This window comes from Aethalodelphis obliquidens, unplaced genomic scaffold (genome assembly GCF_003676395.1).
Source record: "Aethalodelphis obliquidens isolate GAN/ISIS:26980383/991018 unplaced genomic scaffold, ASM367639v1 scaffold56, whole genome shotgun sequence".
In the NCBI taxonomy this organism is placed as follows: Eukaryota; Metazoa; Chordata; class Mammalia; order Artiodactyla; family Delphinidae; genus Aethalodelphis; species Aethalodelphis obliquidens.
The window spans coordinates 11,297,235-11,323,394 of record NW_020838000.1 but is presented as its reverse complement, the minus strand read 5'-3'; the positions used below and the strand labels follow the sequence as shown (position 1 = coordinate 11,323,394).

The 26,160-nt window shown below is 39.3% G+C and overlaps 1 protein-coding gene and 1 non-coding gene across 2 annotated transcripts in view; one reads left to right on the top strand and one right to left on the bottom strand.

Moving 5' to 3' along the window:
• The window catches only part of LOC113609402 (collagen alpha-6(VI) chain), a 110,059-nt gene extending 99,147 nt beyond the window's left edge, over positions 1-10,912 (bottom strand). Inside the window, exons 1-5 of the mRNA XM_027086597.1 lie at positions 10,852-10,912; positions 7,953-8,540; positions 6,078-6,698; positions 4,442-5,002; positions 2,719-3,276 (exon numbers count right to left, since the gene is read on the bottom strand). Coding sequence (XP_026942398.1) covers positions 2,719-3,276; positions 4,442-5,002; positions 6,078-6,698; positions 7,953-8,540; positions 10,852-10,912 — 2,389 coding nt within the window. The remainder of the gene's footprint in view (positions 1-2,718; positions 3,277-4,441; positions 5,003-6,077; positions 6,699-7,952; positions 8,541-10,851) is intronic.
• An 8,221-nt stretch (positions 10,913-19,133) lies between these two features.
• Positions 19,134-19,344, top strand: LOC113609413 (small nucleolar RNA U3). The gene has a single exon (XR_003428621.1). It is a non-coding gene; the product is annotated as a small nucleolar RNA U3 (small nucleolar RNA).
• Positions 19,345-26,160: the final 6,816 nt, after the last annotated feature.

Sequence of the window (26,160 nt, the reverse complement as noted above, 5' to 3'; positions counted from 1 at the left end):
CATCAGGGATAAACATGTCAAGTGCTTTTGGACCAAAAAAAAAAAAATTCAAAATTCTGAGGAAATTTTCCTGTGTTTAAGTGGTACCTTCAACATGTGCTTTCATTTACACTAATTTGTTTATTTTTTTTAAGCCACAGGGATGATGAGATTTTATTCTTAAAATGAACCCTGGGGAAATGACCAGATGAAAATGAATTTGGCAACACTGTATATTTTTTCATGTTTAACTTTTCAAGGTTACATTTTCTCCCTTTTTGACTTTCTTAAGACATTATCTGTTTTCATGATTGGGCCTCGTCATAAAAATAAACCCATTTCACACCTGGCCCAACCAAGTGGTCCTAGCATGACTTCTCGTTAACCTTTTAAATGTAGGGTCAATGCCATGGAAAAGTAAAGAAGGAAAGACCCAATTAGTCTATGTGTGTATCACATTCTAACTCAAGGTACAGAGTTCCAAACTCCAACTCACTCATTCTGGAGAAGTGGAATTGTAAGATGGTGAATGATTTAGTCTCTATGTAGCACCATCCCTCTACAGGCCTTAGGAAGGTGTGTTCCGAATGTTAACTCATCCATTCTGGAGAAATGGAACTGTGAGAAGATTCCCCCTGCCCCGTCCAAGGCTCACCACATTCCCTTCCTTGACAGCCACTTTATTGGTCCGTGGTAGGGCTGTTGCAAATCCTAAAGCCAATGCACTTCCCCCCCTAACTAGAGGCCATGTGTACAGAGCCGTAACCAAATTCTCCAGAAAGTCTGGGTCCTCACAAGGAGAAACTATGTCCCTCTGGCCTTCGGCTGCCCAGGGGACCTGCTTGGATTACCCAGGGGGCTGGGGGGTAGACTGCTCAGTGCTGGCACCCTTCAAAAAGGTCAGATTTGTTCTGCGTGGAGTTACCAGGACATGTAATCCAGGTGTATTCCTCTTGCCACAAAACATAGACCGCAGTCACCAAGACTTCTAGTGGGGGTTGACAAGAACTGTTATTTGAACAACAGAACAATGTCCCTCTTTTCCTTCAAAATTCCATTAAGATCCATCTCCTCCATAGAGGTTTTTCAGAATGTCTCTGTCATCAAGTCCCATGGGTCGCAGTATAAATCAGCCCCTTATTTCTGCTGAACCTAAGTTTTATCACTTCCCTTACTCTGCAGTCTCCTAGGAACATGTGGGTGACTACCCTATTTATTTCCTTGGAAGCATCCATTGCTCAGGTTCCTATACTATATTCCTCCTTTATAGGATTTAATAAATATCAACATGTTTTTACAAAGATTATCTCATTTTATGTAAGTATTGATTTTTAAAAATTGTAAAATGAACAAACATGTATAGTGGATGTTAGGTCAAAGGGGAGACACCTTGCCCAGGAGGTTATACCCCTCTATTGCCTGTCTCAGTGGACCACACATAGCCCCCAAACTCAGATTATACAAGGCTGGGCCCCTGTCTCAAGGTGAAACCGACTCTGTGATGTAATTCATGCTCCAGTGCTCCCCGTGGGATGAGGCTGAAGCCAGACTCTAGCTGAGACCACCTCCTTGCTTAACTCTTACCCATGCCCTGTCCTGCCCTCCTTACTTCTCTTCTGAAAACACCTCCTCAATAAATCAAAAGTCTACAAATAATGAATGCTGGAGAGGTGTGGAGAAAAGGGAACCCTCCTACATTGTTGGTGGGAATGTAAATTGGTGAAGCCACTATGGAGAACAGTATAGAGATTCCTTAAAAAACTAAAAATAGAGCTACTGTATGATGCTGCAATCCCACTCCTGGGCCTAAATCCAGAGGTAACCATAATTCGAAAACATACATGCACCCCAATGTTCATAGCAGCACTGTTTACAATAGCTGAGGCAAGGAACAACCTAAATGTCCATATATATAATGGAATATTACTCAGCCATAAAAAGAATGAAATAATACCATTTGCAGCAACATGCATGGGCCTAGAGATTATCATACTAAGTGAAGTAAGCCAGATAGAGAAAGACAAATATCATATGATATCACTTATACTGTGGAATCTAAAAAGAAAAAGATACAAATGAACTTATTTACAAAACAAACTCAGAGACAGAAAACAAACTTATGGTCACCAAAGGGGAGGAGGGGGGGGGAAGGGATAAATTAGGAGGTTGGGATTAACATATATACACTACTATATATAAAATAGATAACCAACAAGTACCTACGGTATAGGACAGGGAACTCTACTCAATATTTTATAGTAACCTATATGGGAAAAGAAACTGAAAAAGGACATATATATGTATGTATGTATAACTGAATCACTTTGCTGTACACCTGAAACTAACACGACATTGTAAATCAACTATACTCCAATAAAATTTTTAAAAAAGGAAAAGCAACAGATAAATAAATAAATAAATCACTTCTCAAGAACCCCCGACTCAGCTTCTGCTTCTAGGGAACCAGACCTAAAATCCGGTACGATACTATTTTCCTTAAATGGAGGATTCATCACCCTAGTGCTTTGTCTACGAAAAGGAAAGCATCTAGGTGGATCAGAATTGTTCCTTACTGTCTAATTTAACAGTTCTGTTGAGGAAACTTTCATTTCTATAAGCAAGTCAAAAGCCACTAGGATACAATGTTCAAATAGTAGTCTGCTTAGTTCAAGAAACAACGACTAACATGTATTTGTGGCATTTGGATAATCCCCCTATAGTGAATATGCCCACACCTACCTTCATGGGGGCTGCATATTCCAAAAACAAGGTCGTCTTCAATGTGTTGCAGAATGTCAAAATTCTCAACATAAAAAACCATCTCCGGCCTCCCACTGATCTCCTCAAGCTGGGTGACATTGGAGCCAAACACCCCCACGGAGTAGATAATTATGCCTTCTTGCCGAAGTGCCACTGCTGGGTCCTTGACTGTGTCCTGAGCCTCACCGTCCGTGATGAGAATGAGGAACTTCCTGACGTTGGGTCGGGCCCCCTTGGCAGGGCTGAAGTACTGAGACACGAAGGTCAGGGCGCTACCGGTCAAGGTAGTTTCTCCAATGTGAGCCATTCGGTCTATTGCATCTGAAATTTCTCCCTGGGACATATATCTGTTGAGCTGAAACTCCTCCTTATTGATGTCACTGAACTGGACTACACCGATTTGCACCCTATCTCCCCCAATCTGAGATTTGCTCACCAGGTTTTTCATAAATGTTTTCATTTTGATGAAGTTTTCAGGTCCTATACTGCCAGAACTGTCCACCAGAAACATGATGTCGGCCTTCATCTCTTTGCAGGCTACACAAGAGAAAGGAGATGGGTTATTCAAGTTGGCTTCGTGTAAAAAGATTAAGAGTGAACAGAAAAATCCAAAACACAAATAATTCTATATGTAAGTTAAGCATGTACTTGGTAAGGGCTGTTATCAGGTAAATAATGCATTGAAGGCAATGAGAGGGAGCCTATTCTCTTTGTTATTTAGTAATTTGCTTTAATATGTAACTCAGGGTTTCTCAGCCTCAGCACTACTGACATTGTGGGCTGGAAAATTTGTATTGTGGAGGGCAATCCATGCACTGTAGGATACTGTAGGATGTTTAGCAGTATCCCTGCCCTCTACCTGTTAGATGCCAGTAGTGCTGCCCCAATTATGACCACCAAAAATGTCTCTAGACATTGCCAACTATTCCCTAAGGGGGCAAAATCACCCCTGGTTGAAAACTATTGATCTAACTCTAGAAGATTTCATACATGTTTTATCAAAAAGCAATTTAAATAAACCTGTAGTACTCCTTAAAATCAGAAATCATTTGATCATATTACACAGGCAGTGTCTAATCATAGATCTATCCTCACAGGGATTTGTGGGGAGAAGCTAATTAATACTTATTAGAAGCTAATTAATTAGCACTCCCCTAGTTATCACCACCAAAATTGTCTCTAGACATTGCCAACCATCCCCTGAGGGGGAAAAATCACCCCTAGTTGAAAATTACTTATCTAGCTCTAGAAGATTTCATACACATTTTATTAAAAAGCAACCGAAATAAACCTGAAATATTCTTTTTATGCTTCAGATAATTATAATTAGAGCAACACTATAATGGGCCCTTCATTTTGTTCTGGATAATAAACAGCTCCACGAGTCAATGAATCTCAGCTTGGTCATTTATGCTGTTTCTGCACACCTGCAGCATCAAACACTGCAGAAAGTAGATGTAAATTGTTATGTATAGGATGGGTAAACAAAAAGGTCCTATTGTACAGCACAGGAAACTATATTCAATATCCTGTGATAAACCATAATGGAAAAGAATATGAAAAAGAATGTGTATATATGTATAACCGTACAGCAGAAGTTAACACAGCATTGTAAATCAACTATATTTCAATTAAAAAAACAAAAAATAAATACTGCAGGAAAGCAATTTGGGAGCTGAAGTCCAAAGGCAAGGAGTCCTACCTTCTTTGGCACAGATTTCTTGAACAACCTGGTTTCTTATGTCTTTCAAGGCATCAAAGTCATGCACATAGTACACCCGCTTCTCCTCGCCTGCGATTTCTCGCAGCTGTGTCTCGTTGGCCTCCTTGACCCCAATGGCATAGACGTGGATGAGCTCCTCTCTCAGTCTGTTTGCGGGCCCCAAGATGCTGTCCTGGGACACACTGTTGGTCAGGATAACAAGGTGGCTTGGCACTCTGTTTTCCCGCTGCCTCTTCGCTTTCTGCAGCAGCCCCAGGGTGAAGTTCAAGGCTGCACCTGTGTTTGTGTTCCCGCCCAGCTGCCTGATGTTCTCGATGGCCTTTCCCACATCATGCTTGTTGGTGTATTTATTGATCTCAAATTCCAAGTCCCAGCGGTCAGCATACTGGACAGCCCCAACTCGCACCTTCTGGGGAGCGATGTTGAACATCCCTACAACCTCCGACAGGAAGGTCTTCATTTCCTGGAAGTCCGTGGCCTGGGTGCTCCCAGAGCCATCGATGAGCAGATAGATGTCTGCTTCCTCAGTGTCCACACAACCTAAAATGCAACACGAAAACTGAGTGTGGCATTGGGGCAAGTGGGACAGAGACACAGGGGCAGGTGGGAGGAAGGGCAAACACCAGCCTTGTCAGACAGAAAAATGAGAAACAGTTTCTCCATGTTAAAGACCCAAATGAATTATCTGTGACAGTTTGAGATGATTTGTATCAAGGATCAGAGTCAATCTGGATGTCGTAAAAGATTAGAAAGAAAACATGAAGATGCTTTTTACAAGTCACTTCTCTTAGCAGGGAGTAACTGTTTAGCAAAATGTTAAGTGGTGATTTGCGAGCTAGAGAAGGTAGCATTTAACTGGACATGGTGGACAAAGTGCCGTCTTTCTTGAAATCTTGAACAAAGTATTTACCCTTCATCCACTCCTGGTCAGTTAACACAACCAGGGGTATTGTCAGTGGCCTTATTTATGCCAGGCAGTGACACTTCTGCAGTCGACATGCTGTAAATATTTGTTGAAGGATGCAGATATATATATGTATTGCATGCACACACATAATTTATGAAAAATACATGTGTATGTATGAAATATATGAAATACATTGCTCTCTGTCTCTCTCTAAACTCACTGATACTAGAATAGTACCTCCCAATAAATTCATTACTCTGTCCTCAATCCAAATCATGCTTCCTCTTTATTCTCTAAATTGGAATTTGAGGCTGAGGGAAGAAGAGGAGGGAGAGAAAAGTACTCACACACAAAAAAAAAGAAAGGAAAGGCAAGGAAACATGAGAGGCAAAGGTGAGAAAGGAAAAAGTGCAGAGCGGGAAATAACAAAGGAAGGTATTCTGGAGTGTTGAGAAGTAACAAAGAATCCAAGTAAAGCTGTGCAAAAGAGCAAATAAAAAAAGAAATCCCGTCTTCCCATTCCAACACCTCAAGAGCTTTTATTCTCCCCCAATTTACGTTTCCTATTATCAAGTTAAATTAAAAAGTCAGGAACTCACTCTCCCTCCCTACATCATGCCTGCCAAGCCCTTTTGTACACAGAACACCTGCAAGACAAGAAAAAAGCAAAACGATGGGAATAATCCTTCTCTCAGCAAAAGGCTTTACCAGATTTGAGGGTTTCAGTCCTTTCGGAAACGACAGAGACTGTGTGTGTGATCTGGTTCCGCAGTTTCTTTAGAAACGTCTGGTTGTGGGCGGCCAGGTCGGAGAAGGTTTTCAGTTTGGAGACGTACTGCTTGGCAGGGTGAGATGCGATCTTCTCCAGCTGGGCGTCGCTGGCCCCCTCTATGCCCATGGTGAAGATGGTCACCCCCTGGCGCCGGAGGTTCAGAGCAGCCTTGGTCACGTTGTCCTCAGACGGGCTATGGGTCACCAGCACAGCTATCTGTGGCACCCCCTGATTCTTCCGACTGCCGTGCTGCACGCTGAAAACCTCCTTCCTGATCTTTCTCAAGGCAGCTCCAGTGTAGGCCTTCCCGGCCTGGGGAGAGAGGCTCTGTATATCCTGGAGAACCTCTGACTTGTTTATGCCACTGCTCAGTGGGTTAATCACCTTCGTCTCATTGCTATAGGCCACAAGGCCAACCCTCATGCAGTTTTCCTTGATGTCCAGAGCAGATACACTTTCTTCCAGGAATTCTTTAAGATAGTCAAAGTCCTCCCAGCTGCCATTGATGGACATATCCAACAGGAACACAACATCTGCCACAGAAGGGCCTTGGCAAACTGTGGGCAAGGAATGAACAGGCAGAGTTTCAATTCAGCATCTCTGCTCAGCATTAAAAGACACGGAGAACTCAACCAGAACTTAGTTATGCCCTTAAAGATGGAAGGAGGTGTACAAAATGATTATGAAGCCGAGATCAGAGAGTCCTGGGTTCAAAGGTGGGAGCTTAGCTAACCTCCCAGCTCCAATTTCCACATCTGTAAAATATAAGTAACCATAATAATGATCTCATAGAGTTGTTATGGGGATTAAATGAGATCATGTGTTTAGTATGGGACCTGGCACATAAAAGTCACTCAGTGAACAGAAGCTACTGCTATTGTATTAAAATCACTAATAAAATCAGTATTTATAGTCCAAACATTCTTAAAGGATGGTAATGGAATAGCAATTGACATTCCAATATTTTATTCGGGAAAGATGCTAGTAATAGGATTCCCATATTTTCATAGATTGCTACAAGAAAAGCAGCATTCTCCAGTATCAATAGACAGTTTTATATGTCATCTCACTCAAACTGACTTAACCAGACATAATGTGAGTTTCTTACATCACTTGTTTGGACATGTACACTTTGAGCAAATTGTTTTTTTACTGGCTCTCTCCTGCCCCTCTCTTGGATGATGTTCATAAACTCTTGGCCATTCTTGCTAATAGGAGAGCACAAGGGGACAGACCAGGACAGCAGGTTGGAGTTGGAGCAGAACACGGGGAAGCTAATTTAGAACAGAGCTGCAGGAAGGGGCAGCACGGGACTGAAACCACACAGGCGTGGCTCTGACTCCAGACTGCAGGGCCAGGTCACATCATCTCTAAGAGGGCCCGCAAGTACCTCTCTGTGGAACAGAGGTTTTGGACTTCCTGAAGTTGTTTCAAGCTCTAACATCCTGTGATGACATTATACGGCTTCTGGAGTCAAGGATTTTTTTAGGAGCAAATCGACCTTTTAAATGAACCAGGAATAAAACTACATAGCAACTGAAGCCCAGGAAGAAAGCTCAGGCAGCTGGGAGCAGGGTGGAGGCAGCCTGTGAATGATGAGCAATAAGTGAAGCATGGAAAACCAAGGCTCACCAAGTTCACTGGATTTAAAAAGGCCACAATCATTCCAGAATGATTTATGCAGAATTTAACATCTGAAAATGCAGCCCAGCTTTTGGGGAAGGGGATGTTCATAGAGTCTCCATCCTCTCCTCTTGTTGATCTTCCAAAAGCATTTTATCATCATCCCTACACACGCGCCCTGAACCCACCTTCCACAAGAATGTCATTGACTGCTCCTTCCTTGTACTGAGCCGCATCCTTGAGAATCTGCGTCATGTTTTGGGAGAACGTGCTGAGGTCTCGGACCGTCCGGAGGCTGTAGTGGAACTGGCCTGTGGCCATGGCCTTCAGGGTCTCCTCGGACACCCCCTGAATACCCACGGAGATGATCCTCACCCCGTCGTTGCGCAGCGCCTTGGAGGCCTCTTCCACGGCATCCTCAGACTCAGCTGAAGCCAGGACCACCAGGATCGGCGGAAACTGTCTCCTGTCCCTCCCGTTTGAGAAGTAGGTTGTGTGTACCTCCTGGAGAGCGTTACCAATCCTCAGGGAGCCACCCAGGAACCTGAAGTTCTTCTTGAGGTGGTTCAACATGGGCCCTCTGCTCTTGAAGGTGCTGAGCTGGAATTCTCTGTGGAGTCCCTCGCTGTACTGGGCCAGGCCCACACGGTATTTGTGGGCCTCTATGGGGAGGCTGGTGATCATTTTGTTGATGAATGTCTTTACAAACGGGAAGGATTTAATTCCCATGTGGTCAGAGCTGTCCACCAGAAACACCACATCGGCATACTCAGGGCCTACAAACCCATAGACAAACACAAACAAAGCAAACTTCAAAAATTTACTACCAAGTTTAATGCCAACCATATGGGAAAAACATTACTTCCCTCTTTTGTTTGTATTTGTAATATCTTTCCAATGCACTGAAAATAATACACATTCTCTCAAGAAAAATATTGTTTCTTGGGCTGATTCTTTATACACCCTCTCATTTGAACTGATCATGAAATTAAGCATCACTTTTGCAAGGAATTAAGTAGAAATAGGTAAATATAAACAAGTTAAAAATCATGGGTTTTTATATGTTTAGTGGATAATTTCCCCATGTCTTTTTTTTCTTTCAGAATTTGACTTCAATTTATATCAACACGATAAACATTTTCATTGAGAATCTAATCAAATCAAATTTGAATAGAGAAATCTAAAAAATAGCCTTTCATTGTGATTTCCACTTAAGCAAAGCAACAAGTGATCTGATTAACTTATAAACATATTAGTTTTGTATTCAAAGTGTCAAATTGGTGAAGTTTAAAAAGAATCCTAAAAACCATAAATATGAGATTGCATTAATCTATCTTAAAGTTATTTATAATATTTTTTGATGAGTGGGCATTATAATTGGTAAATTTATTCTCACAAATGTAAAATGTGATAGAAACATTAGCATTCCTACCTTAAGCTAGGAATAGGATTATACTTTTAATTTCTATTAAGAATATAATTTTTATAGAGGAATACAATACTTTGCTGAGCTTTTAAGGCTTCATTTGATGCCAGATTCAATGCTAGGTATGTAAAATTATATTTTTATGTGATAGAGAGTTATTTGGTTCAAGCACAAAATATCATTTGCTCATGGTCTGTCTGCTGGTTTGAATTCAGAGCTCTTACAACTGTTCTATAAGCTCCATTTCTGGTCCAGGGAAGGGAGGGAAATATTTGTGTGTGTCTGGATGGTGTATGTTTAAGAAAATACAGTGTAATTGAACAAGCAATGTGAGTCCTGACTTTGTTATCAGCTAATTCTTCCAGCTCTGTCAAGCCATTCAATATACTTGGGCCTCAGTTTCCTCATATTTTAAATGAGTAGATTCAACTAGAAAATATCTAAGGTCTCTCCTCACTCTGAGTTTCTGATTATCTGAAAGAGTCACAAGATAAATTCTAATCAAATTAAAAGAACTTCAATCTTTTCTTGTCTACAACTGTGAGGAAATCAGCTTTGGCACCCTAGCATGTTACTTCATTCTCTTTAGAGCAGTCTGATCAAGGCATAGTGGATAAAATCATTCTTTCTTTTCTTCTAAACAACATGATTTCAACCAGTTTGAGATTGCTTTGATGATCATATAGCCAGCAGAATCTCAGGGGAAAAACTAATTGAGGGGATCAACATCTTCCTCCAAGAGAAGTCTGGAACCCCTCTGAGGACTGTCAGGTGAGTACTGCGTAGGACGGCTTGACTTGTGACCAAAAGTGACCTTTCTATTCATGGACAAATCCCCATATTTTGTATGGAGAAAAGAAATGTAGCCACTGGCACAGGAGGCATATTTAGGTTCTAACCAGGCCCATCACTGTATGTGAACCACAGAACAACTGGGGAAAAAGCACTGTCTTTCTTTAAAAAGCTTAATAATAGGCCTAGTGAGACATCAAAGGAAGATGTTTGCAGGGCAAAGTCTAATCTGTCTCTCCAGAAAACTTGCTTCCAAGGTCAGAGTCCTTGAGAAAACTGTAAAAGCCAATCTAGGTGGCCCTGGACATGAAGCGACCAGTATAAGAACTGATTATTTAGGAGGTGGTAGAGGCTGTGAAGGCTTGGCCAGTATTTTGACTTCAAGTCCACTGGACATAGATTGCTGACAGTGGATGGCTCTGGAGCTCTCTCTTCAGGGTAAAAGCACTTTCTTTACAATAATCAGACACTCAGTTTAAATTGGAGCAAAATCTGGATGCTTAACCAAGACAAATGTTTTGGCACAAACAAATTAGGAAGAGACATTTCAAATTTTCCAGGCCTGAACCTAATGTTAAAAGAGAATTTTCATGCAACCTCCCAGAAGACCTAGAAGTAGTTGAAACTGAGGACAAGAAAATAGTTCTCATACCTTCCTATTGTGAACAAGGAATAAGATCCAGAAACAAATGATCTTCAAAGGAACACAGGGTGACATCAAATGTAACTGAGCTGCCACTCCCACCCTTACTATCATCAAAATCAAAACAAAGCAAAACAAAACACTTAACTTTTAAGCAAGTCAAACTCATATATTATTTTCCATAATGAAAATTAAGGAAAAGAATTATTTTCATTTTTTTCCTTACCAGAATGTTGGTTGACAGAAACATGGGAACAAATTATCATAAGGAGCAAAGTGAGCAGCATTTTCGTATTATAACCTGAAAAATCACCAACTTGAAATCTGAAAAGGCAAAAATATAAACATCTAAAATTGTTGTGGATATTATTTGGAAATCAAGACTCAAACACATATGAGCACACAAAATTATATAATAAATTGGGTGAAGACAAGGAATTTCTGAGGTTCCCTGACCTTTGGCTCTGTGAAGTGCCTTGGAGAAAAATGAACCGTCAACATTTACAGAATCACAAAAGCTTCTCCTGGTCCCCAGACCCTGTAGAAACATGAGTTTTTGATTGTCAATGGAAGCAGCCAGATGCATTCTAGTTCCACCAATATTATGTGTCCCTACTAATCAATTTTCCTATAGCCTCATGTCACCCTCTGTCCACTCATTGCCAAGACAATTCAGAGTTCACAGTTGGGACACAGTCTAAAAGCTGATTTGCAATTTTTCCAACATGAACATGTAGGTGTGTTTCATACTTGAGAAGTATTTCTAGATGTGGTCAAAATTCTCTTTTCTCCTTTTCCTACATGATTAGAAAGGTAACTATGTCCCTTTATTCTTAAATTTGAGAGAAGACATAAAGAAATAAGTAGTGACCCTCCATATTGCATACGATGTCTTGGTCCTCAGAATGATGCAATTGGTATCATTTTTTTCCAACAACCTAGAACCACATGAAGCAAAGTTTTCCAATTCTGGTTTGGCCTAAAGCATTTTCAGCCACCTTGAATTATTCGTTTCATGGGATAAAATAGGATATTGAAGATATTGACGATAAATATTTCAATTAAACAGATTGGGCTCATTCATTCACTCATTCATCCACTGAATAAAAAATGAATTGATCCGTGTTAATAAACTAGTATTTCTGTTTCTTGCTTAATTCGTACCCAAATGTGTATTTGATACAAATGACTGTCTCATTCCTTGTCAGGCAGGCTCCTATTGTTTAATATTTCACCCTTTCAGAAAAGGGACCTTTGCCATGAAAAATTCCATCCCCACTTCCTCATCTACTCCATTGTCCCTCTGACATTCTGGAATTTGGGACCCTGTTCTGTTCCTTCATAGGAAGACTAGATGATTTAAACTTTTCAGGCTGTGAGTCAATTTATCCATGCTATTTCAGAGGAAATCAGTAAGCTGGAAGGGGACTTTAAGAGGTTGTTTTTAGTCCAACCTTTCATTTTAGAGGAACTTTGGTCCCAAAGTGGATTGTCCAAAGTGAAAACTTGGACAATGTGTACAAATTTTCTACTAATGTGTATAACAATAATAACAAAGTCTACCATTTGGTCAGTCTTGACCATGTTCCGTGTCCTGTGCTAGCAGCTTTATACTTGTTTTCCTGTTGCATATCGATAGGAAACCTAGAAGCAGGTCATATTATTGTTCCTATTTTGCAGATAAGGAAACAGATTCATAAAGGGGAATGTGATTCAAGGCCACACAGATAAAATGGGCCACAGTTCAGACTACAGCCCACATCTATCCAATTTTAAAATCTGGACTCTCAAACTTAGTTCCTCTGCATCCCAAACTCAGTATTATTTTTAAAATTTATTTTATTGAAGTAGAGCTGATTTACAATGTTGTGTTAATTTCTGCTATATAGCAAAGTGATTCAGTTATACATATATATTCTTTTTCTTATTCTTTTCCATTACGGTTTATTACAGGATATTGAATATATTTCCCTGTGCTATACAGTAGGACCTTGTTGTTTATCCATTCTATACATAATACCAAACTCAACATTATGAACACAAAAAGTGTCTCCAAGTTTTTTGGTTCTATGTCTCTTTTTCAAAGTATTAAGGGTTACTGGTACTTGTTTTCATGCCTTTTTATTTTTGCTTTTCAAACCAGTGCTTTACCCTCTTCACTTTTCTGTCTATATTATGAACTTTCTCAATGAGTGCTATCTTTAGGAGTTATGAGAGATAAGAGACTTTAGGTTACTCCATAGGATAAATGCCAAAGACTGGAAGAAAATAGTACTGAATGGAAGTTAAAACCTGGAGAGAAAAGTGAGGGTCACCTAAGGCCACAATAGTCTCAAACAGTATGCAGCATCCGGAAATTTCGCCATGCAGGTGGTCAATACTACTGATACATTAAGAGTTGAGTTCCTTGGGATAGCATTTTGTAAAACAATTTTCTTTTTTTAACATCTTTACTGGAGTATAATTGCTATACAATGGGGCGTTAGTTTCTGCTCTATAACAAAGTGAATCAGCTATACATATACATACATCCTCATATCCCCTCCCTCTTGCGTCTCCCTCCCACCCTTCCTATCCCACCCCTCTAGTTGGTCAAAACGCACTGAGCTGATCTCCCTGTGCTATGCGGCTGCTTCCCACTAGCTATCTATTTTAAATACGGTAGTGTATATATGTCCATGCTGCTCTCTCACTTCGTCCCCGCTCCCTCTTCCCCCTCCCCGTGCCTCAAGTCCATCCTCTATGTCTGCGTCTTAATTCCTGTCCTACCTCTAGGTTCTTCAGAACTTTTTTTTTTTTTAGATTCCGTATATACGTGTTAGCGTACGGCATTTGTTTTGCGCTTTCTGACTTACTTCACTCTGTATGACAGTCTCTAGGTCCACCCACCTCACTACAAAAAACTCAATTTCGTTTCTTTTTATGGCTGAGTAATATTCCATTGTATATATGTGCCACATCTTCTTTTTCTTTTTAATAATACTTTCTGTATTTAATTACTTATCAAATCCTATGTAGTTCTCTTTTTAAACATCTTTATTGGAGTATAATTGCTTTAAAATAGTGTGTTAGTTTCTGCCTTATAACAAAGTGAATCAGCTATACATATACATATATACCCATATCTCCTCCCTCTTGCATCTCTCTCCCACCTTCCCTAACCCACCCCTCTAGGTGGTCACAAAGCACTGAGCTGATCTCCCTGTGCTATGCGGCTGCTTCCCACTAGCTATTTTATATTTGGTAGTGTATATATGTCCATGCCACTCTCTCAATTCGTCCCAGCTTACCCTTCCCCCTCCCCATGTCCTCAAGTCCATTCTCTACATCTGCATCTTTATTCCTGTCTTGCCCCTATGTTCTTCAGAAACATTTTTTTTTTTTTTAGATTCCACATATTTGTGTTAGCATACGGTATTTGTTTTTCTCTTTCTGACTTACTTCACTCTGTATGACAGATTCTAGGTCCATCCACCTCACTACAAATAACTCAATTTCGTTTTTTATTATGGCTGAGTAGTATTCCATTGTATATATGTGCCACATCTTCCTTATCCATTCATCTGTTGATGGACACTTAGGTTGTTTCCATGTCCTGGCTATTGTAAATAGAGCTAAAATGAAAAATGTAGTACATGACTTTTTTTGAATTATGGTTTTCTTAGGGTATATGCCCAGTAGTGGGATTGCTGGGTCATATGGTAGTTATATTTTTAGTTTTTTGAGACACCTCCATAGTGTTCTCCATAGTGCCTGTATCAATTTACATTTTCACCAACAGTGCAAGAGGGTTCCCTTTTCTCCACACCCTCTCCAGCATTTACTGTTTGTAGATTTTTGGATAATGGCCATTTTGACCAGTGTGAGGTGATACCTCATTGTAGTTGTGATGTGCATTTCTCTAAAGATTAGTGATGTTCAGCATCCTTTCATGTGTTTGTTGGCAATCTGTATATCTTCTTTGAAGAAATGTCTATTTAGGTCTTCTGCCCATTTTTGGATTTGGTTGCTTGTGTTTTTGATATTGAGCTGCTTGTAAATTTTGGAGATTAATCCTTTGTTAGTTGCTTCATTTGCTAATATTTTTTTCCCATTCTGAGGGTTGCCTTTTCATCTTCTTTATGGTTTCTGTTGCTGTACAAAACGTTTTAAGTTTTATTATGTCCCATTTGTTTATATTTCCATTTCTCTAGGAGGTGGGTCAAAAAGGATCTTTCTGTGATTTATGTGATGGAGTGTTCTGCCTATGTTTTCCTCTAAGAGTTTGATAGTGTCTGGCCTTACATTTAGGTCTTTAATCCATTTTGAGTTTATTTTTCTGTATGGTGTTAGAGAATGTTCTAATTTCATTCTTTTACATGTAGCTGTCCAGTTTTCCCAGCACCACTTATTGAAGAGGTTGTCTTTTCTCCACTGTACATTCCTGCCTCCTTTATCAAAGATAAGGTGACCATATGTGTGTGGGTTTATCTCTGGGCTTTCTATCCTGTTCCATTGATCTATTTTTCTGTTTTTGTGCCAGTAACATACTGTCTTGATTACTGCAGCTTTGTAGTATAGTCTGAAGTCAGGGAGCCTGATTCCTCCAGCTCCATTTTTTGCTCTCAAGATTGCTTTGGCTATTTGGGGTCTTTTGTGTTTCCATACAAATTGTGAAATTTTTTACTCTAGTTCTGTGAAAAATGCTAGTGGTAGTTTGATAGGGATTGCATTGAATCTGTAGATTGCTTTGGGTAGTATATTCATTTTCACAATGTTGATAATCCAAGAACATGGTATATCTCTCCATCTGTTTCTATCATCTTTAATTTCTTTCATCAGTGTCTTATAGTTTTCAGCATAAAGGTCTTTTGACTCCTTAGGTAGTTTTATTCCTAAGCATTTTATTATTTTTGTTGTAATGGTAAATGGAAGTGTTTCCTTAGTTTCTCTTTCAGGTTTTTCATCATTAGTGTATAGGCATGCAAGAGATTTCTGTGCATTAATTTTATATCCTGCTACTTTACCAAATTCATTGATTAGCTCTAGTAGTTTTCTGGTAGCATCTTTAGGATTCTCTATGTATAGTATCATGTCATCTGCAAACAGTGACAGGTTTACTTCTTCTATTCAAATTTGGATTTCTTTTATTTATTCTCTGATTTCTGTGGCTAAAACTTCCAAAAATATGTTGAGTAACAGTGGTAAGAGTGGGCAACCTTGTCTTGTTCCTGATCTTAATGGAAATGGTTTCAGTTTCTCACCACTGAGAACGATGTTGGCTGTGGATTTGTCATATATGGTCTTTATTATGTTGAGGTAAGTTCCTGCTATGCCTACTTTCTGGAGGGTTTTTATCATAAATGGGCATTGAATTTTGTTAAAAGCTTTTTCTGCATCTATTGAGATGACCATATGGTTTTTCTCCTTCAGTTTGTTAATATGGTATATCACATTGATTTATTTGCATATATTGAAGAATCTTTGCATTCCTGGGATAAATCCCACTTGATCATTTTGTATGAATCTTTTAATGTGCTGTTGGATTCTGTTTGCTAGTATTTTGTTGAGGATTTTTGCATCTATGTTCAGCAGTGATATCGGCCTGTAGTTTTCTTTTTTTGTGGCATCTTTGTCTGGTTTTGGTATTAGGGTGATGGTGGCCTCATAGAATGAGTTTGGGAGTGTTCCTCCCTCTGCTATATTTTGGAAGAGTTTGAGAAGGATAGGTGTTAGCTTTTCTCTAAATGTTTGATAGTCTTCACCTGTGAAGCCATCTGGTCCTGGGCTTTTGTTTGTTGGAAGATTCTTAATCACAGTTTCAATTTCAGTGCTTGTGATTGGTCTGTTTATATTTTCTGTTTCTTCCTGGTTCAGTCTTAGAAGGCTGTGCTTTTTTAAGAATTTGTCCATTTTTTCCAGGTTGGCCATTTTATTGGCATATAGTTATATGCAGTTTCAGCTGTTACTTCTTTTTCATTTCTAATTCTATTGATTTGAGTGTTCTCCCTTTTATTCTGGATGAGTCTGGCTAATGGTTTATCAATTTTGTTTATCTTCTCAAAGAACAAGATTTTAGTTTTATTGGTCCTAGCTATTATTTCCTTCATTTCTTTTTCATTTACTTATTTCTGATCTGATCTTTATAATTTCTTTCCTTCTGCTAACTTTGTAAAACAATTTTCTTGAAGCCTTTAAATGGAATGCAAAATCTGGTGTGCTGTATGGCTATACAATGTGGAAGCCCAGTGGAAGGGGCCCTTGAAGTGCTTATGTGCCTTGTTTTGTGTGTGTGCCAAATCACACAAAGGACTAGTACGGAGAGAGGGGGCACTAAATCTCTTAGTTAATGCTGGGGAGGCTTTGGTTCATTTTTACCACATCAAAACATGGATGGATTGCCTACGGATTTACATACCAAAATTTTTAAAATATCTAAATATTTGAAATAAAAATTGTAAATACTCAGAGACATTAGGGGAGAATGAAGGAGATATATAAAGTAACAACATAAAACTTAAATTCATGGCACACCCCAACTTAATATAGCAACAGTCAGATTGATTGCTTCTTTTTATAGAAACACTCTCACTCTCAATGGTACAGATCTCTTTAATCAGAATTTTTAGTACTCCATTCATTCTGATTCAAGCAATCTGAGGCTAATACACTTTTCCCAGAAGTTATACGCTATAAAAAGCCTTTAAAAATATTTGCATCTCTTAGCATAATACCCTCAAGGTCCATCCATGTTGTTGCAAATGTCAAGATTTCATTATACTTTTATGGCTTAGTAATATTTCATTGTGTATATACATCTTGTTTATCCATTCTTCTATGGATGCAATAAGACAGAGAAAAACAAATACTGTCTGATTTCACTTATATGTGGAATCTAAAGAACAAAACAAATGAACAAACAAAACAAAATTGAAACAGACTCATAGGTACAGAGAGCAAACTGGTTATCGCCAGAGGGGACCTGGGGGATGGGGAATGGATGACACAGGTGAAGTAGATTAAGTGGTACAAACTTCCAGGGGTGTAATGTACACACACATAGGGTATATAGTCAATAATAGTGTAACAACTTTGGTACAGTGATGATCATTTCATAATGTATAAAAATATCAAATCACTATGTTGTACACCTGAAGCTAACATAATATTGTATGTTAATAATAATTCAATTAAAAAAAGAAAGCGAAAAATATCTGGATCTCTGTAAACTTTCCGTCAAGAAGGAAGAATGTTTCTAATTTAAGCTACAGCTGCAAAAGCAATACAGCCACCCAATACTTGGCTTCAAACCCAGAATGTTTAGAACTTGTGCAACATCTCTCTTAAGGCTATTAACAACCAGGGGCTTCGGGGAGACCTCTGCCCCTATGAGCCAATTCATAATCTAGGACATGTCTTTGAAAAAATATTAAAAGCCCAGAAGGGATACAAAAAAGACCTCAGCAGAATTAAGATAAACACTATTTCTTTCCTTTAAAATGAGCATGCAGGAAACATCATTTCTAAGCACCGATTTTACCTTGCTTCAGAAACATGAATATTGTCAGCTTTTGTATTGTAAGAAGCAACACGGGATCTGTGCCACAAAGTTCAAGATAAATGGTTGTTTGCTTAGTAAACCCCTCATCTCTTTACTGTTTCCCTTCCTCCCTTCTCGGAAGTCAAAACGTAAAAAGAAAAATGTTCAAAGTGAGACTTCATTTCATATTGAAATGCTGCAGGATAATCCTTGGCACACAATGGTAACAAATAAAGATTGGATCAATGATGGTGAGCAAAACAAAACAAATGAGCAAGCACTCACCAGCCAAGCCAGTTTCATAATTTTACTGTTCATGTCACACTTTCCCCCAAATGCATTTTCTGGAACCACAAAAAGAGGCTGTATGGGGATCATATTTGAACAAGGTCATGCAGGTGACCTTGACACTGTAAAATGCACACTCTTCTGTGTTGAGGGGTGCTTGGCTCAGCAGGAAGAGCACAGGCTATACAGTCTCATGACCTGGCCTTCACGTGGTTCCTAAACTGTTGTGTGACTTTAGGTAACACCACTTCACTTCTGTATGATTCTCATCTGAAGCACAAAGACTACATTCTCTCTAAATTCTAGCAGCTCCACACAGTTAACAGTTCTGAGATCTAACAAATAGTACTAGAAGAAAAAAAAAAAGAATAATTAAGCCAAGAGCACACTGAAATACTGAACTCACATTTTGAAACAACCCCCAGATAGAGTCCCTGCCGGTCCTTTGTGGGAGGGGCCCACACCAGCCACAGCAGGGGCCTGTCTTGACTATTGATCCTTTCCATGTCTGAAACTGCTGGAATCCTCCCAGACCCCATGACATAAACTTAAGAGAATTAAAATTCCAACAAGGCAAATCCACTAGGAACGAAGTGCCCAACTTAGAAATTAGAAAAAAATACAGAATAAATCTAAAAGTACTTTAGGGATACTGAAGTACTAAAACTTTGAGCAGAAATCAGTAAATTAAAAAACAAAGGTAAAATATTTTTGGGATCATTTGTATATTTCGTTATTAGACAAGTTTCTCTGAATGTGTAGAGCACCCAAAACCACAAGGAAGAGGTACAGCATTCTCTCCTGAGCGTGAAGCCAGCTCTAGGTGTTGCTTCTGCAACTGCCATTAGTCAGTGATAATCCTTCTTCTCTTCCTTTGGGAGAGTAAGAGGGAGAGAATGCTGTCTGAGTGGTTTTGAATGAGAAAACAAACAAACAAAAAACAAAGATAAAGAGGGAGGGATAAATTAGGAGTTGGGGATTAACATAAACACACTACTATATATAAAATAAACAACAAGCACCAACTGTATAGCACAGGGAACTCTACTCAATATCTTGAAACAATGTATAATGGGAAAGAATCTGAAAAAGAAATATATACATATCTGAATCACTTTGCTGTACACCTGAAAAAAATACAACATTGTAAATCAACTATACTTCAATTAAAAAAAGAAAGATAAAGAAAATTAAGTATTGAAAACATCAACCTCACAATAGACTTATCAAAAAAAAAAAAAAAGAGAGAGAAGACATAAGTTGGTAACTGTATAAAAGAAGACATAACTATACATAAGGCAAAGACTTTTTAAAAAATTGAAGCATTAGTTTAAAATATTCACAGGAAGAAAACCCCAGGACAAAATGGATTTATTGGCAAGTTCCACCAAACTTTTAAGGAACAGATCATCTGAATCTTTTACAAATTATTTCAGAGACTAGAAAAAGATGAATATTAGCCTTTTCATTTATATGGAGCCAGTAAAATCTTGATAGGCAAACCAGTTAAGGACTGTATAAGAAAGGGAAATTAAAGGTCCATTTTACTCATGAATATAAATACAAAAAAATCCTAAATAAAACATTAGCAACTCAACTCCTTTAGTGTATAAAAAAGATAATACACCATTATCAAGTTGGGTTTATCTCAGGTATGCAAGGATGTTTTAAAATTAGAAAATATATTTTTCCAAAGAAGAAATGCAGATGGCCACCAGGCATATGAAAGGATGCTCAACATTGCTAATCATCAAGGAAATGCAAATCAAAACTACAATGATATATCAACTTACACTTGTTTAGAACAGCTATCATCAAAGAGAACACAAATAACAAATATTGGTGAGGAAAAAATTGGTGTGGAGAAAAGGGAATCCTTGTACACTGTTAGTAGGAAGGTAAATTGGTTCAGCCACTATGGAAAACAATATGGAGGATTCTCAAAACACTATAAATAGAGCTACCATATGACTCAGCAATTCCAGTCCTGGATATATATCCAAAAAGCAAAAACAAAAACCCCCAAAAAACACTAATTCAAAAAGATACACCCCAATGTTCATGGCAGAATTATTTACAATTGCCAAGACATGGAAGCAACCTAAGTGTCCATCAACAGATGAATGGATAAGGAAGATGTGGTGTATATGTACAATGGAATACTACTCAGCCATAAGAAATTTTGCCATTTGTAGCAACATGGATGGACTTGGAGGGCATTATGATAAGTGAAATAAGTCAGACAGAGAAAGATAAGTACTGTATGATATCACTTGTATGTGGAATCTAAAAAATACAACAAACTAGTGAATATAACAAAAAAAGATGCAGACTCACAGAATAAACTAGTGGTTACCAGTGGTGGGGGGGCAATATATGGATGGGGGAGTGGGAGGCACAAGCTATTGGGTGTAAGACAGGCTCAAGGATGTGTTATACAACACGGGAATAGAGTCAATATTTTCTAATGACTGTAAATGAAAGTAACTTTTAAAATTGTATAAAAAATACAGTACTGAGGGAAAATAAATTTAAAGATTTTAAAAAATGAATATGGTCAGAAAAATTAGAAAATACATAAATATTACCACATCAACACACTAAAAGAGATATACTATAAATATGAAAGGAAAACCATTCCATTAATCCATAATTAAAAAAAAGAATTAGCAAACTAGGAGTAGAAGGAAACTTAACTTGATAAAGGATATATTTTTTAAATCTGAAATATATACCATCCTAATAGGAAAATATTAGAAGTGCTCTTTAAAATGAAGAATCAGAAAGGTGGTCCTCTTTCACTCCAAGGTTCTTGAAAAATTAAAGCCACAAGGATAAAAAAAAGAATAACAAGATGGCGGAAGAGTAAGACGCCGAGATCACCTTCCTCCCCACAGATACACCAGAAATACATCTACACATGGAACAGCTCCTACAGAACACCTACTGAACGCTGGCAGAAGACCTCAGACCTCCCAAAAGGCAAGAATAAGCAGAGACAAAAGGATAGGGACGGGACCTGCACCAGTGGGAGGAAGCTGTGAAGGAGGAAAGGTTTCCACACACTAGGAAGCCCCTTCTCGGGTGGAGACTGTGGCTGGCGCAGGGGGAAAGCCTCGGAGCCGCGGCAGAGAGCACGGCAACAGGGGTGCGGAGGGCAAAGCAGAGAGATTCCCGCACAGAGGATCAGGGCCGACCAGCACTCACCAGCCCGAGAGGCTTGTCTCCTCACCCGCCGGGGCGAGCGGGGGTGGGAGCTGAGGCTCGGGCTTGGGTCAGAGCGCAGGGAGAGGACTGGGGTTGGTGGCGTGAACACAGCCTGCAGGGGGTTAGTGCACCACGGCTAGCTGGGAGGGAGTCCGGGAAAAGGTCTGGAGCTGCCGAAGAGGCAAGAGACTTTTTCTTCCCTCTTTGTTTCCTGGTGCGCAAGGAGAGGGGATTAAGAGCGCTGCTTAAAGGAGCTCCAGAGACGGGCGCGAGCAGCGGCTAACAGCGTGGACCCCAGAGACGGGCACGAGAAGCCTGTGTGCGAGACAGGTTACTATCCACACCCCCTTTCTGGGGAGCCTGTGCAGCCTGCCACGGCCAGGATCCCGTGATCCAGGTACAACTCCCCCGGGAGAACGCACGGTGCGCCTCAGGCTGCTGCAACGTTACGATGACCTCTCCCGCTGCAGCTCACCACGCACTCCGTGCCCCTCCCTTCCCCCGGCCTGAGTGAGCCAGAGCCCCCGAATCAGCGGCTCCTTTAACCCCGTCCTGTCGAGCGAAGAACAGACGCCTTCCGGCGACCTACATGCAGAGGCAGGGCCAAATCCAAAGCTGAGCCCCTGGGAGCTGTGAGAACAAAGAAGAGAAAGGGAAATCTCTCCCAGCAGCCTCAGAAGCAGCAGATGAAAGCTCCACAATCAACTTGAAGTACCCTGCATCTGTGGAATACATGAATAGACAACGAATCATCCCAAATTTAGGGGGTGGACTTTGAGAGCAAGATTTATGATTTTTTCCCCTTATCCTCTTTTTGTGAGTGTGTATGTGTATGCTTCTGTGTGGGATTTTGTCTGTATACCTTTGTGTCCACCATTTGTCCTAGGGTTCTATCCTTCCTTCCTTTTTTTTTTTTTTTAATATTTTTTCCTTAATAATTATTTTTTATTTTAATAACTTTATTTTACTTTATCTTCTTTCTTTCTTTCTTTCTTTCTTTCTTTCTTTCTTTCTTTCTTTCTTTCCTTCCTTCATCCCTCCCTCCCTCCCTCCCTCCCTCCCTTCCTTCCTTCCTTCCCTCCTTTAGACAACGAATCATCCCAAATTGAGGAGGTGGACTTTGAGAGCAACATTTATGATTTTTTTCCCCTTTTCCTCTTTTTGTGAGTGTGTATGTGTATGCTTCTGTGTGAGATTATGTCTGTACAGCTTTGCTTCCACCATTTCTCCTAGCGTTCTATCCGTCCATTTTTTGTGTTTTTTTTCTTAATAATTTTTTTTATTTTAATAATTTTATTATATTTTATCTTACTTTATTTTACTTTATCTTCTTTCTTACTTTTTCCCTTCCTTCCCTCCTTCCTTCTTTGCTTCCTCCCTCCCTCCCTCCTTCCCTCTCTTCCTCCTTTCTTTCTTTCTTATGACTTCTACTAATTCTTTCTTTCTATTTTTTTCTCCCTTTTATTCTGAGCCATGTGGATGAAAGGCTCTTGGTGCTGCAGCCAGGAGTCAGTGCTGTGCCTCTGACGTGGGAGAGCCAACTTCAGGACACTGGTCAACAAGAGACCTCCCATCTCCACATAATATCAAATGGCGAAAATCTCCCAGAGATCTCCATCTCAACACCAGCACCCAGCTTCACTCAACAAACAGCAAGCTACAGTGCTGGACATCCTATGCCAAACAACTAGCAAGACAGGAACACAACCCCACCCATTAGCAGAGAGGCTACCTAAAATCATAATAAGTCCAAAGACACCCCAAAACACACCACCAGATGTGGAACTGCCCAACAGAAAGACAAGATCCAGCCTCATCCACCAGAACACAGGCACTAGTTCCCTCCACCAGGAAGCCTACACAACCCACTGAACGAACCTTAGCCTCTGGGGACAGACACCAAAACAACGGGAACTATGAACCTGCAGCCTGCAAAAAGGAGACCCCAAACACAGTAAGATAAGCAAAATGAGAAGACAGAAAAACACACAGAAGATGAAGGAGCAAGGTAAAAACGCACCAGACCTAACAAATGAAGAGGATATAGGCAGTCTACCTGAAAAAAAATTTAAAATAATGATAGTAAGGATGATCCAAAATCTTGGAAATAGAATTGAGAAAATACAATAAACATTTAAAAAAGATCTAGAAGAAATAAGAGCAAACAAACAGTGATGAACAACACAATAAATGAAAATAAAAATTCTCTAGAAGGGATCAATAGCAGAATAACTGAGGCAGAAGAACGGATAAGTGACCTGGAAGAAAAGACAGTGGAAAAAACTACTGCAGAGCAGAATAAAGAAAAAAGAACTGAGGACAGTCTCAGAGACCTCTGGGACAACATTGAACACACCAACATTCGAATTATAGGGGTCTCAGAAGAAGAAGGGAAAAAGAAAGGGACTGAGAAAGTATTTGAAGAGATTATAGTTGAAAACTTCCCTAATATGGGAAAGGAAGTAGTTAATCAAGTCCAGGAAGCATAGAGAGTCCCATACAGGATAAATCCAAGGAGAAACATGCCAAGATACATATTAATCGAACTATCAAAAGTTAAATACAAAGAAAAAATATTAAAAGCAGCGAGGGAAAAACAACAAATAACATACAAGGGAATCCCCATAAGGGTAACAGCTGATTTTTCAGCAGAAACTCTTCAAACCAGAAGGGAGTGGCAGGATATATTTAAAGTGATGAAGGGGAAAAACCTACAACCAAGATTACTGTACCCAGCAAGGATCTTGGAGAAATTAAAAGCTTTACAGGCAAGGAAATGCTAAGAGAATTCAGCACCACCAAACCAGCTTTACAACAAATGCTAAAGGAACTTCTCTAGGCAGGAAATACAAGAGAAGGAAAAGACCTACAATAACAAACCCAAAACAATTAAGAAAATGGGAATAGGGACATACATATCGATAATTACTTAAAATGTAAATGGATTAAATGATCCAACCAAAAGACATAGACTGGCTGAATGGATACAAAAACAAAACCCGTATATATGCTGTCTATAGGAGACCACTTCAGACCTAGCGACACATACAGACGCAAAGTGAGGGGATGGAAAAAGGCCTTCCATGCAAATGGAAATCAAAAGAAAGCTGGAGTAGCAATTCTCATATCAGACAAAATAGACTTTAAAACAAAGACTATTACAAGAGACAAAGAAGGACATGACCTAATGATCAAGGGATCAATCCAAAAAGAAGATCTAACAATTGTAAATATCTATGCACCCAACATAGGAGCACCTCAATACATAAGGCAAACACTAACAGCCATAAAAGGGGAAACCAACAGTAACACAGTCATAGTAGGGGACTTTAACACCCCACTTTCACCAATGGACAGATCATCCAAAATGAAAATAAATAAGGAAACACAAGCTTTAATTGATACATTAAAGAAGATGGTCTTAATGGATATTTATAGGACATTCCAACCAAAAACAACAGAATACACTTTCTTCTCAAGTGCTCATGGAACATTCTCCAGGATAGATCATATCTTGGGTCACAAATCAAGCCTCGATAAATTTAAGAAAATTGAAATCATATCAAGTATCTTTTCGAACTACAACGCTATGAGACTAGATATCAATTACAGGAAAAAAATCTGTAAAAAATACAAACACATGGAGCCTAAACAATACACTACTTAATAACCAAGAGATCAGTGAATAAATCAAAGAGGAAATCAAAATATACCTAGAAACAAATGACAATGAAAATACGATGACCCAAAACCTATGGGATGGAGCAAAAGCAGTTCTAACAGGGAAGTTTATAGCAATACTATCCTACCTTAAGAAAAAAGAAACATGTCAAATAAACAACCTAACCTTACACCTAAAGCAATTAGAGAAAGAACAGAAAACCCAAAAGTTAGCAGAAAGAAAGAAATAATAAAGATCAGATCAGAAATAAATGGAAAAGAAATGAAGGAAACAATAGCAAAGATAAATAAAACTAAAAGCTGGTTCTTTGAGAAGATAAACAAAATTGATAAACCATTAGTCAGGCACATCAAGAAAAAAAGGGAGAATACTCAAATCAATAGAATTAGAAATGAAAAAGGAGAAGTAACAACTGACACTGCAGAAATACAAAGGATCATGAGAGATAACTACAAGCAATTCTATGCCAATAAAATGGACAATCTGGAAGAAATGGAAAAATTCTTAGAAATGTACAAACTACAACCTTCGGAAACGGAACCAGGAGGAAATAGAAAATATAAACAGACCAATCACAAGCACTGAAATTAAAATCGTGATTAAAAATATTCCAACAGGGCTTCCCTGGTGGCGCAGTGGTTGAGAGTCCGCCTGCCGATGCAGGGGACACGGGTTCGTGCCCTGGTTCGGGAAGATCCCACATGCCGCGGAACGGCTGGGCCCGTGAGCCATGGCCACTGAGCCTGCGCGTCCGGAGCCTGTGCTCCACAACGGGAGAGGCCACAACAGTGAGAGACCCACGTACCGCAAAAAAAAAAAAAAAAAAAAAAAAAAAAAAA